Source organism: Tachypleus tridentatus, chromosome 5 (assembly GCF_004210375.1).
Source record: "Tachypleus tridentatus isolate NWPU-2018 chromosome 5, ASM421037v1, whole genome shotgun sequence".
Classification (NCBI taxonomy): Eukaryota; Metazoa; Arthropoda; class Merostomata; order Xiphosura; family Limulidae; genus Tachypleus; species Tachypleus tridentatus.
This window is the reverse complement of record NC_134829.1, coordinates 58,065,073-58,075,429: the sequence shown is the minus strand read 5'-3', so window position 1 is coordinate 58,075,429 and position 10,357 is coordinate 58,065,073. Positions and strand designations below refer to the sequence as shown.

The following is a 10,357-nucleotide window of genomic DNA, read 5'->3' as shown; positions in this document are numbered from 1 at the left end:
CAAACTTTGCTTTTGTAACATGGGTGATGAAATTTTCAAATTTACCCATTTTCCAGAATATTCCAGGTAGATTCAGTGCTGAGTAGCTGATAGAGAAATTTCTCGAACTTACAAGAATTTTCTAGAACTTTCCGTAAAACTTTCAGGAGCTCACCACTCACCACTTCAGTTTAGTTTTAGCTGCCTAAGTGAACGCATAGACCTATCTGATTTTATCAGAGATGGAATCAAGAAGCTGCAAGCATTCTCCAGACGCATTCTGCTAAGTATATGGCCAATTTATCAAGACAAGAGCGAAAAAGTACTGTGTGAAACCTACAAGGCATGCCTGTTAGAGATCAAGACAAACTCTGGGAACCTCACTTTACCTGCGAAAACTGCAAAAATACTCTCTAAGGTAAGTGAGTGTGTGCTTTCTTATAGCAAAGCCACATCGGGATATCTGCTGAGCCCACCGAGGGGAATCGAACCCCTACTTTTAGGGTTGTAAATTCGAAGACATACCGCAATACTAGCGGGGGACTGCAAGGTAAGACGGACAATTTTTACTTGCTTGAGTAGTAAGATTTTATATTATACAAATTTTAGACCTTTCAAAATGTAAATATCTTTTAATTTATTTTATTTTAATTTCCAGTAGTATAGAAAAAATATCACATATAAAATATTTTGCATGAACCTCTTATACATTAGTTGTGGATGAAATAAATATATTCTTCATAATAACAATTTTATTTTGCTCTTTTGCAGGATGGTACAGAGGGGAAAAGAAAGCCATGAAGTTCGCTATTCCAAGAATTTGGAGTGAACCTACTGACCACTCAAGCAATTGCTACTTGTTCCCACCATTGCACATAAAATTGGGTCTTATGAAACAATTTGTCACAACTCTTGATAAGGAGTCTGAAGCCTTCAAGTACTTTCGAGACTTCTTCCCTAAGCTGTCTGAGGCAAAGGTCAAAGCTGATGTCTTCGTTTGACCACAAGTAAAGAAGATCTTGGAGTGCACAGAATTCCCCAAGAAGCTCAGTAGGAAGGAAAAAAAGCTTGGGGTAGTTTTATCTCAGTGGTTCGGGGCTTCTTTGGCAATCACAAGGCCGAAAATTATGAGGCTTTAGTGAAAAATTACGGCAAAATGGGCTGCAGGATGACCATGAAAGTCCATATCCTTGACGCTCATCTTGATAAATTCAAGAAGAACATGGAAGCATACTCAGTAGAGCAAGACGAGCGCTTCCACCAAGATATACTGGACTTTGAACGCTGCTACCAAAGAGCGTATAACGAAAACATGATTGGAGACTATACTTCTGGGCTGATACATAGAAAGTGATTTACATTATAGTTGCAAATCTCGAAAACTACTCACTTATAAACATTTTTGTATAACTTTAGTATAAATATATGTAAATCTTGATTTATATGTTGTTTCATTCAGACCTTATGTAAATGAAAATGTGTAAATTTGCCCGTTTTTATATAGAAAATAGGTTACTTTATAAATTTCAGTATCCAGATCACAAAAGCAAAGTTTGAAGGGAATAATGACCATTTTCTGTAATTTTACAACATAAGCAATTAAGAAATAACATATTATCCAGGTACAAAATTTGTGTTACATAGTGTAATGTTTGTATACATTGTAATAGCTCTCAAGATAAAAAAAAGATCACAAACAGTTCTGTATTATTTTGTTACAAGTTACATCCTCTGTGGTAAATAAAGTCCAAAGAGAGAGGTTTGCCGGCCCGGAACAGGGCGGTGGTTAAAGCACTCGAATCATAATCTGAGGTTCGCGGGTTCGAATCCCTCTCACACTACACATGCTTGCCCTTTCAGCCGTGTGGGCGTTACAATGTGACAGTAAATCTCACTATTCGTTGGTAAAAGAGCAGCCCAAGAGTTGGCGATGGGTGGTGATGACTAGCTGCCTTTCCTTTAGTCTTACACTGCTAAATTAGGGACGGCTAACGCAAATAGCCCTCGAGTAGCTTTGCGCGAAATTAAAAAACAAACAAACTTTTTTTGGTATTGTTTTATTTATGTAGTTAAGTAAATGGGACGTTGAACAATACGTAATAACAATTCAGTTTATTTATTCATGTACATATAGTGTTGATAGTTAAAAATTGATAAAGTACTTCTAAACCATAAAAGATTACGAACCAAATAAAATAAGAAACTTCGTATACAAAAAGGTTTGTATCATGTTCTAAACTTTCCTTAACCAGCAAAGTTGTTAACAAATCCGGAAGTACTAGGGAATGGATTCTGTATTGTCGGTGGATACTGATTACTACTGGTGAAAGGATTTTGAAACCCGTTACTACTGGTGAAAGGATTCTGAAATCTGTTGCTGTTGGTTAAAGGATATTGGAAACCATTACTGTTGGTGAAAGGGTTTTGAAGACCGTTACTACTGGTAAAAGGATTCTGAAATCTGTTGCTGTTGGTTAAAGGATATTGGAAACCATTACTGTTGGTGAAAGGGTTTTGAAGACCGTTACTACTGGTAAAAGGATTCTGAAATCTGTTAGTGTTAGGTAAAGGATTCCGAAAACCATTACTACTAATGAAAGGATTCTGAAATCTGTTGCTGTTGGTTAAAGGATATTGGAAACCATTACTGTTGGTGAAAGGGTTTTGAAGACCGTTACCACTGGTAAAAGGATTCTGAAATCTGTTAGTGTTAGGTAAAGGATTCCGGAAACCATTACTGTTGGTGAAAGGATTCTGAAATCTGTTAGTGGTGGTTAAAGGATTCTGAAAACTGTTAGCAAAACCTGGTAAAAATCTCTCGCTACCACTTGGAAGAGTAGGGTTATTTTGTGATAGTTGCGGCATCTGATTCATCACACTCTGAGTTCCAAGTGGCTGCAACCCTTGGTTACAAACGTTTGTACTGCTCATACCCATTGCTATATCCATAACGCATTCCTAAGAAAAATACTGCTCATAAATAACGTTTTATGTAAAATGTTAATGAAAATTACTATCGTACCAAGAACAATTGTACATTTCACATAAAAAAGTTAAACTTTCCAAAGTTAACTTACTCAGGACTACGTGTTTAAAGCGTTAAACCATCGCTATAAGACGTATTACAAACCAATCAAATAATTAATCATAAGTTCCAAGACACATTTTTGACAATTTACCTTAATTAAGACACTTATAATCCACGGCAAAAAATATTACATCCCAAAATTTTCATAACAATAAACCAAATTCAGATGTTTGTCAATACACTTAAATGACAGTAATCAGTTCCTAAACCAAATTCATATGTTTGTCAATACACTTAAATGACAGTAATCAGTTCCTAAACCAAATTCAAATGTTTGTCAATACACTTAAATTACAGTAATCAGTTCTAAACCAAATTTGGATGTTTGTCAATACACTTAAATGACAGTAATCAGTTCCTAAACCAAATTCAGATGTTTGTCAATACACTTAAATTACAGTAATCAGTTCTAAACCAAATTCAGATGTTTGTCAATACACTTAAATTACAGTAATCAGTTCTAAACCAAATTCAGATGTTTGTCAATACACTTAAATTACAGTAATCAGTTCTAAACCAAATTTAGATGTTTGTCAATACACTTAAATGACAGTAATTAGTTCCTAAACCAAATTCAGATGTTTGTCAATACACTTAAATTACAATAATCAGTTCTAAACCAAATTCAGATGTCAATACACTTAAATGACAGTAATCAGTTCCTTAGCACATTTCCTACTAATAAAACATAGTCACATCAATTGCACTTTGTGATTGGTACCTAAGTTATTATGCAATCAAAGAAATATTTGTAACATAAAAATAGGAGAAATGTAACAAAATCAATAACGAATTTCTTAAACAAAAGAGTTTGTTTTTTTTAATTTCGCGCAAAGCTACACGAGGGCCATCTGCGCTAGCCGTCCCTAATTTAGCAGCGTGAGACTAGAAGGAAGGCAGTTAGTCATCATCATCCACCGCCAACTCTTGGGTTACTCTTGTATTAACAAATAGTGGGATTGATCGAACATTATAAAGCCCCCACGGCTCAAAAGGGAAAGCATGTTTAGTACGACCACGATTCGAACCCGCGACCGTCACACTAGGAGTCGAAAGCCTTAACCACTTGGCCAAAACATAAGACCGCAAAAATATAAATGATTTGTTACTTTTAACTGTAAATATTATACATTAATCAAATTAACTGCAAAATCCTTGGAAAGAGATTAATTTATTGAGATCAAGTACACATGTCTAAATTACAACGTGCGGGAAAATGGTGTGTTTTTTTTATATTGCGATTTAATATACTAATAACGTCAGTGAAAAGTCTTAATATTGCAAAATTAAATAAACAGTTTGAAAATTGTCACTAGATACAAATTAACTTCATTTTGAGATCTCATCAAGATAAACTCAGATGAAATGAAAAAGTTCAAAAGCCCCAACAATAACACTAATTCCCCACCCCAAAAGAATAGAGCAAGTTTCTGTAACTGAATCAGATTCTAAACAATAGCAACAAAAAGACATGATCCTAAATAACAATAGCCAGGGTCAAGAAAGATATAGTGATGTTTTAAAACAACTATTTGAAAATCCACACGTTATGATTTTATAGCTTTATGAAATATAATAAACCGTTTTCTTGTTCTTTGACTACGGTCCTTCTAGAAATAAAAGTCAAAAAGAAACTTAAAAAAAAATTAAACCGACAAATTAGTTTAGTCAGCGTAAGAAAAAAACTACCTAATGCAATGTTCTACTCCAACGAATCAATGGGACTTTTTACCCAAATATATGCGAATTTATATTTAACAAAATAGCGGTTCCTTGACATGGCTAGATGGTTAAGGTACTCGACTCGTAATTCGCGGGTTCGAATCCCCGTCACACCAAACGTGTTCGCCCTTTCAGCCGTGGGGGCGTTATAATGTGACGGTTAGTCCCACTATTCGTTGGTAAAAGAGTAGCCCAAGAGTTGGCGGTGGGTAATGATGACTAGCTGCCTTCCCTCTACTCTTACACTGCTAAATTATGGACGGATAGCGCAGATAGTCCTCGTGTAGCTTTGCGCAAAATTCAAAACAAACCTTAAGCTATGGAATGATAATAAATGTGTTAAGACTATTGTTCTTTATTTCGTATTAAAGGAATAATACAATTATACCTAGGTTTATGTCGTTCATGTTGTTCATAATTAGACGATGTAATAAACTCCTATGAGGCGTCACAATATTCAGAGTCAATTAAGTTGTGTTGCTTTTATCATATTTCATTGTGAATCCACATTTTCAATTGCGTAATTACATACACAAAGGGAAAACAAAACATCTGCTGAATTACGTTTTAACTAAAGAAAATTCCACTTTATTTCTCAAAACAAACAACAACAAAAACTGTAATAATTCAGCTGTAATGTCACGTTCCTGAACTTTGTTTAACATAACTCATTGCAAAGAATGATGGTGAAAAATATTATAATAGTTGAGTTAGAAAGATCTTTAGTCTACAATATGTAAAATACATGTCTTATTAATATGTATAATACAAGTGTCTTATGTGTCTTATTAATATGTAAAATACAAGTGTCTTATGTGTCTTATTAATATGTAAAATACAAGTGTCTTATGTGTCTTATTAATTTGTAAAATACAAGTGTCTTATGTGTATTATTAATATCTAAATTACAAGTGTTTTATGTGTCTTATTAATATGTAAAATACAAGTGCCTTATGTGTCTTATTAATATGTAAAATACAAGTGTCTTATGTGTCTTATTAATATGTAAAACACAAGTGCTTTATGTGTCTTATTAATATGTAAAATACAAGTGTTTTATGTGTCTTATTAATATGTAAAATACAAGTGTCTTATGTGTCTTATTAATATGTAAAATACAAGTGTCTTATGTGTCTTATTAATATGTAAAACACAAGTGCTTTATGTGTATTATTAATATGTAAAATACAAGTGCTTATGTGTCTTATTAATATGTAAAATACAAGTGCTTATGTGTGTTATTAATATGTAAAATACAAGTGTTTCATGTGTATTATTAATATGTAAAATACAAGTGCTTATGTGTCTTATTAATATGTAAAATACAAGTGCTTTATGTGTCTTTTAAACAATCTTTAATGAATTAATAATTTGCTTATTTTGAAACTCACCTCAAATTTTTCCGTTTTGAAATAATCAGCTTCAGAAAATTCATTCTTCTATAAATTACACAGAAAATAACATGAAGTCTAGAAAACTTGTTAGAAATTACACAGAGAACAACTTAGAGTCTAGAATACTTGTTAAAAGTTACACGGAGAACAACTTGAAGTTCAGAAAACTTGTTAGAAATTACACGGAGAACAACTTAGAGTCTAGAATACTTGTTTAAAGTTATATAGAGGATAACTTGAAGACTAGAATTGTTGTTAGAAGCTACACAGAGAATAACATGAAATCTAGAATACTTGTTAAAAGTTACACAGAGTCGACAACAAAAAACATTTCTTCCCATGCCTATAGTGGATTACTTCACAGTCGTAAGTTGTTATGATTAATTATTTATCAGTTACTTAAGTGTCCATGTCGAAGAGATTCCAATACTGCTCATTATATGGACAGAACAAGCGATAATTCTACTTGGATATATATGTAATATAATATTAGTACATATGAACTGGCTTTTTATAACCGCAGGTAACTTTATAAAGAAGAATGTTTGGCGATTAAAATAATTCACATCAACAAGAACTAACCTCTTTGTATAATTTTCTGGACAACAAATTATCATGTTTACCATCTACCTTTGAGTTTACGCTTGAGAATAACTAACACATAAAATATTTCTACTTGACAACATAACTTGTAAATGTTATTTGTAGATTAGTAAGTGTTAAGTGTTATGTTGTAGATTGGTAAGTGTTAAGTGTTATGTTTAATAACAATCAAGGTAACAAAGTGGCAGTATAATGGGTAAGCTGTTGATTTCGAATCGAACGAAGAAGTGATACATCTGAAACACCTCCAATATAATCTGTCAAATTTGGACACGAGAGTTTCTAAGGTACACATAGTAACAGGAGCATTGATGACCTTTCCATTTAATAAATTGTATTGTAATCTAAGAACAAAAATTGAAACAAACAAAAAGCAACGCTTGTTACATATAATCAGTTATAACACAAGACCCCGTGCTGAAACTATGTGTCCAAATACAACAAAGTATTATTACTGTGTATAAAAAGAGTTCTTTGCGATCTAAGAAGCCGAGTGGATTCCTTTGTCCAGTAAATATACTCATCTTGGGCGTTAATCAATTTCAAAGAGATTCGTATTAAACCTAAGAAAATCTAAAACAGTACTAGTGTGACTTAAAGTAAAACAAGCAAAAATAGTACTTGTGTGATTCAAAGTAAGACAGACTAAAACAGTACTTGTGTGATTCAAAGTAAGACAGACTAAAACATTACTAGTGTGATTCAAAGTAAGACAGACTAAAACATTACTAGTGTGATTCAAAGTAAGACAGACTAAAACAGTACTTGTGTGATTCAAAGTAAGACAGACTAAAACATTACTAATGTGATTCAAAGTAAGAAAGACTAAAACAGTACTTGTGTGATTCAAAGTAAGACAGACTAAAACAGTACTTGTGTGATTCAAAGTAAGACAAACTAAAACAGTACTTGTGTGATTCAAAGTAAGACAGACTAAAACAGTACTTGTGTGATTCAAAGTAAAACAACTAAAAGCGTACTAATGTGATCTAATGTAAGTCAACCAAAAACAGCACTAATTTAATAGAAAGAAAGCCAATCCTAAAAAGCACTAGTGTGATCCAAGGTAAGTCTGCCCAAAACACTACTAATGTGACCCAAATTACGACAGTTACAACAGTGCTTGTGAGATCCAAAGTAAGTCATTCCAAAAAAATACCAGCGTTGTACATAATAAATCACCACGAAACAGAACTAGTGCTATCGAATGTAAAACAACCGCAAAATTATTAGTGTTATACGTAAGTCATATAGTTATAGTGTAATCTTAAAGTAAGACAATCCAGAACGATGCCAATGTATATCAAAAGTCATATATCTAAAACCTGTACTTTTGTAATCTATACGTTAGGGCCGCTTAGCTTTGGTGTTTTTGTTTATATTTCAGTTATTGTCTTGAACAAAAGCTTAATTTTTGAAGGAAAACAAAAGTCGTATCTCGCTGAAGAAGTCCTTGTGATCGTAAAAGACAATTAAGGCATTTATTCTATATTAATAGACTTCAAATCGATAAACTATTTAAGGTTCTAACCACATCTGTGTACTTTCAAAAGTATTATAATATACGTGTTCTTCTCATTAAAAACACTTTCATCAACTCTAATTATAGAGTTAAACTGTTTATAAAACTATAAAATAATGCCTATAATATTACTGTGTAAGAGAAATCTCAAAATTCTATTATAATGACAACTAAATATAGTTTCTCAAAACAATGAACCTCTAGCTTCTTTGCTACGAGAAATCATCTTAAAGGTCAAAATAGCATTGAATCATAAAAAAGTTTGCATATTTTCACTAGCAAAGTGCTTTAAGTTATCGATTTTTCAACTTTAAACTTAGCTTTTCTTTTGTAAGTTACTTCCTTAGTTTTGGATCCAAGAATTTTTACTGGTTTAGTGTACACATGAATGAAATTTAAGGAAAAAATATTCTGTAATAAAAACTCACCAGTTGAGTAAGAGCGTTTACTCCAATGCACGTTCTTGTCTAATCAAGTGAAAAATAAACAGAAAAAAAAATTATAAGTATATCGTAAAATATTTCGAATTAAAAGTTTCCTAAAATGGTAAAAATGCGTGTCTTGATATGAGAAATACATATTTCTTTTAAACATAATTCTGAATGCAATACAGTAAAATAATTAACTAAAACTTTGAATCAAGAGAAGCAGCGTTCATTTTCATGGCAGCGCTAATATAAAAAAAATTGGGGCAACACAAGACATCTTACACTTGCTTGTAATTTTAAAGGGATTCGTTATCACCCCGAAATTTTAGCGTACTTTGGCAGGTTAATTACATTGAAGTAACAATGAATTTTAAAAGTACATTATATTTAATTTTAAAGCTCCAAATACTCACAAAACTTGGAAAGGATCAGAACGTTTCTGACGATTCTAGTATATCTAACATTTTTGTGAGTGGAAGGATAACAACTCCTGTTAAAAGTGGTTTGGTAAATAACAGCTAAAAACCAGAAATCATTCTTCTCTTCGACATTAAATCAACGTTAACAATTCTGTCAACAACGTGATAATGATCAATGAAAAGAGCACGTTCTTTGTCTACGCTAATTTCTGTTGGTTTCTTGAATCTTTTAGCTGCCGTATTGGTTCTGAGATGATTTTGTATCAAATTTAGTTTGTTAAAGCAACTTTCGCAGCCAAATGTGCTAACTGAAAGAGTGATTGGTGTATTTATAACTTTGTTAAATTGTGTAAAAGCCAAAAACAGGAGTTTGAGATTTTAACGAACTCCTTGGCTTCTCCAAATTTCGCACTTGAATGCTTGTTTACTCCAATAGCTTGCCTGGTTTCCATTTGAATGTCTTTAAAACTCATTCTAAAACGGGCTGCAAGAGGTTTAATAGTTTTAAAATAGATGAATTTTCCTTCAGATTTGGAATTAGTTGCTGACAGGAAATAGAACATTGGGAGGTTTTCCTCACTGAATCGTTTCTTTAGTTCTAAGAGAAAACTATTTTGGGTACAAGATGACTTGGCTCGTTTCATTTCAGTTTAATCTTGTAATGGCGCCCAACTTCTCAAGTGCTGTTAGAACTACAAAGTCGTCTATGTTTCAAGTCGTGGAGCTCGGTATCTGGCATAGGAGGCAACATTTCAGGTAATTTATTGTGGCAATGTCACAATGACATTGATATAATGTGCAGATTTCTCATCACGCCTGTAGATTTACAACTCTGCTAGAAGACTCTTAATGAGATCTACTGTTTTCAATTAACCAACCTAAATTGGAAGATTCCTGCATATCTAAGGCTTCTTTTGTTTTATGTAAGATGTCTTACAGAAACAAGATACAGTATATGAATATCTGGACAAGTTGCGCCAAAATGAGTTGGACATTTAATGTACGGTCTCGATTTCTGTCTCATGTCAACATGCTACAAAAATTTAGTATAATAGTGAAACCTCGCAAGAATTTAACGAGATATCACATAAAAACCTTGTAAAAATGTCTGTAGATGTGCTGAGAACAAGTTAACAAATTAATTAGAGGAGTGGCTGGATGGAAGAAAGCAGTAAGTTGTTACAAATGACGCATTGTCACAA

The 10,357-nt window shown here is 32.7% G+C and overlaps 1 protein-coding gene across 1 annotated transcript; it reads right to left on the bottom strand.

The window, feature by feature from the left end:
• Positions 1-2,076: 2,076 nt before the first annotated feature.
• On the bottom strand, positions 2,077-8,784 carry LOC143251226 (uncharacterized). The gene is made up of 3 exons (XM_076502675.1): positions 8,737-8,784; positions 6,181-6,228; positions 2,077-2,937 (listed from the first exon to the last, which is right to left on the bottom strand). The coding sequence occupies exon 3, from the start codon at positions 2,926-2,928 to the stop codon at positions 2,224-2,226; it is 705 nt and encodes a 234-aa protein (XP_076358790.1). The 5' UTR covers positions 2,929-2,937; positions 6,181-6,228; positions 8,737-8,784; the 3' UTR covers positions 2,077-2,223.
• Positions 8,785-10,357: the final 1,573 nt, after the last annotated feature.

What these genes read in the sequence shown, in the direction of transcription:
- LOC143251226 (XM_076502675.1), bottom strand. Translation starts at nt 2,928, where the DNA reads ATGGATATAGCAATGGGTATGAGCAGTACAAACGTTTGTAACCAAGGG.